The sequence below is a fragment of the Eimeria mitis genome, genomic scaffold, assembly GCF_000499745.2.
Source record: "Eimeria mitis Houghton genomic scaffold, Emh_scaff886, whole genome shotgun sequence".
In the NCBI taxonomy this organism is placed as follows: domain Eukaryota; phylum Apicomplexa; class Conoidasida; order Eucoccidiorida; family Eimeriidae; genus Eimeria; species Eimeria mitis.
The window spans coordinates 8,826-9,139 of record NW_013576518.1 but is presented as its reverse complement, the minus strand read 5'-3'; the positions used below and the strand labels follow the sequence as shown (position 1 = coordinate 9,139).

At 53.8% G+C, this 314-nt stretch overlaps 1 protein-coding gene across 1 annotated transcript in view; it reads left to right on the top strand.

Annotated features, from left to right (window-relative positions):
- Positions 1 to 123, top strand: part of EMH_0024620 (uncharacterized protein) — a gene marked incomplete at both ends in the record, with an annotated part of 663 nt that extends 540 nt beyond the window's left edge. Inside the window, one exon of the mRNA XM_013502324.1 lies at positions 3 to 123. Within this exon, the coding sequence (XP_013357778.1) occupies positions 3 to 123 (121 nt within the window). The remainder of the gene's footprint in view (positions 1 to 2) is intronic.
- Positions 124 to 314: the final 191 nt, after the last annotated feature.

The following is a 314-nucleotide window of genomic DNA, read 5'->3' as shown; positions in this document are numbered from 1 at the left end:
CAGCAGCAGCAGCAGCAGCAGCAGCAGCAGCAGCAGAAATACCATTCATATTGGTTAGTAAGAGCAAGAGCAGCAGCTAAAGATATTCTATCAAAAGGAGAAACGCCAACACCATCAATATAATCTCGGTATCCTGCAGGAGGCAGCAGCAAACTGCTGCTGCTGCTGCTGCTGCTGCTGCTGCTGCTGCTGCTGTTGCTGTTGCTGCTGCTGCTGCTGCTGTTGCTGCTGCTGGTGCTGGTGCTGGTGCTGGTGATGCTGTTGCTGTTAGAGTCAACACCAGGAGCATCAGCAGCAGCAGCAGCAGCAGCAGG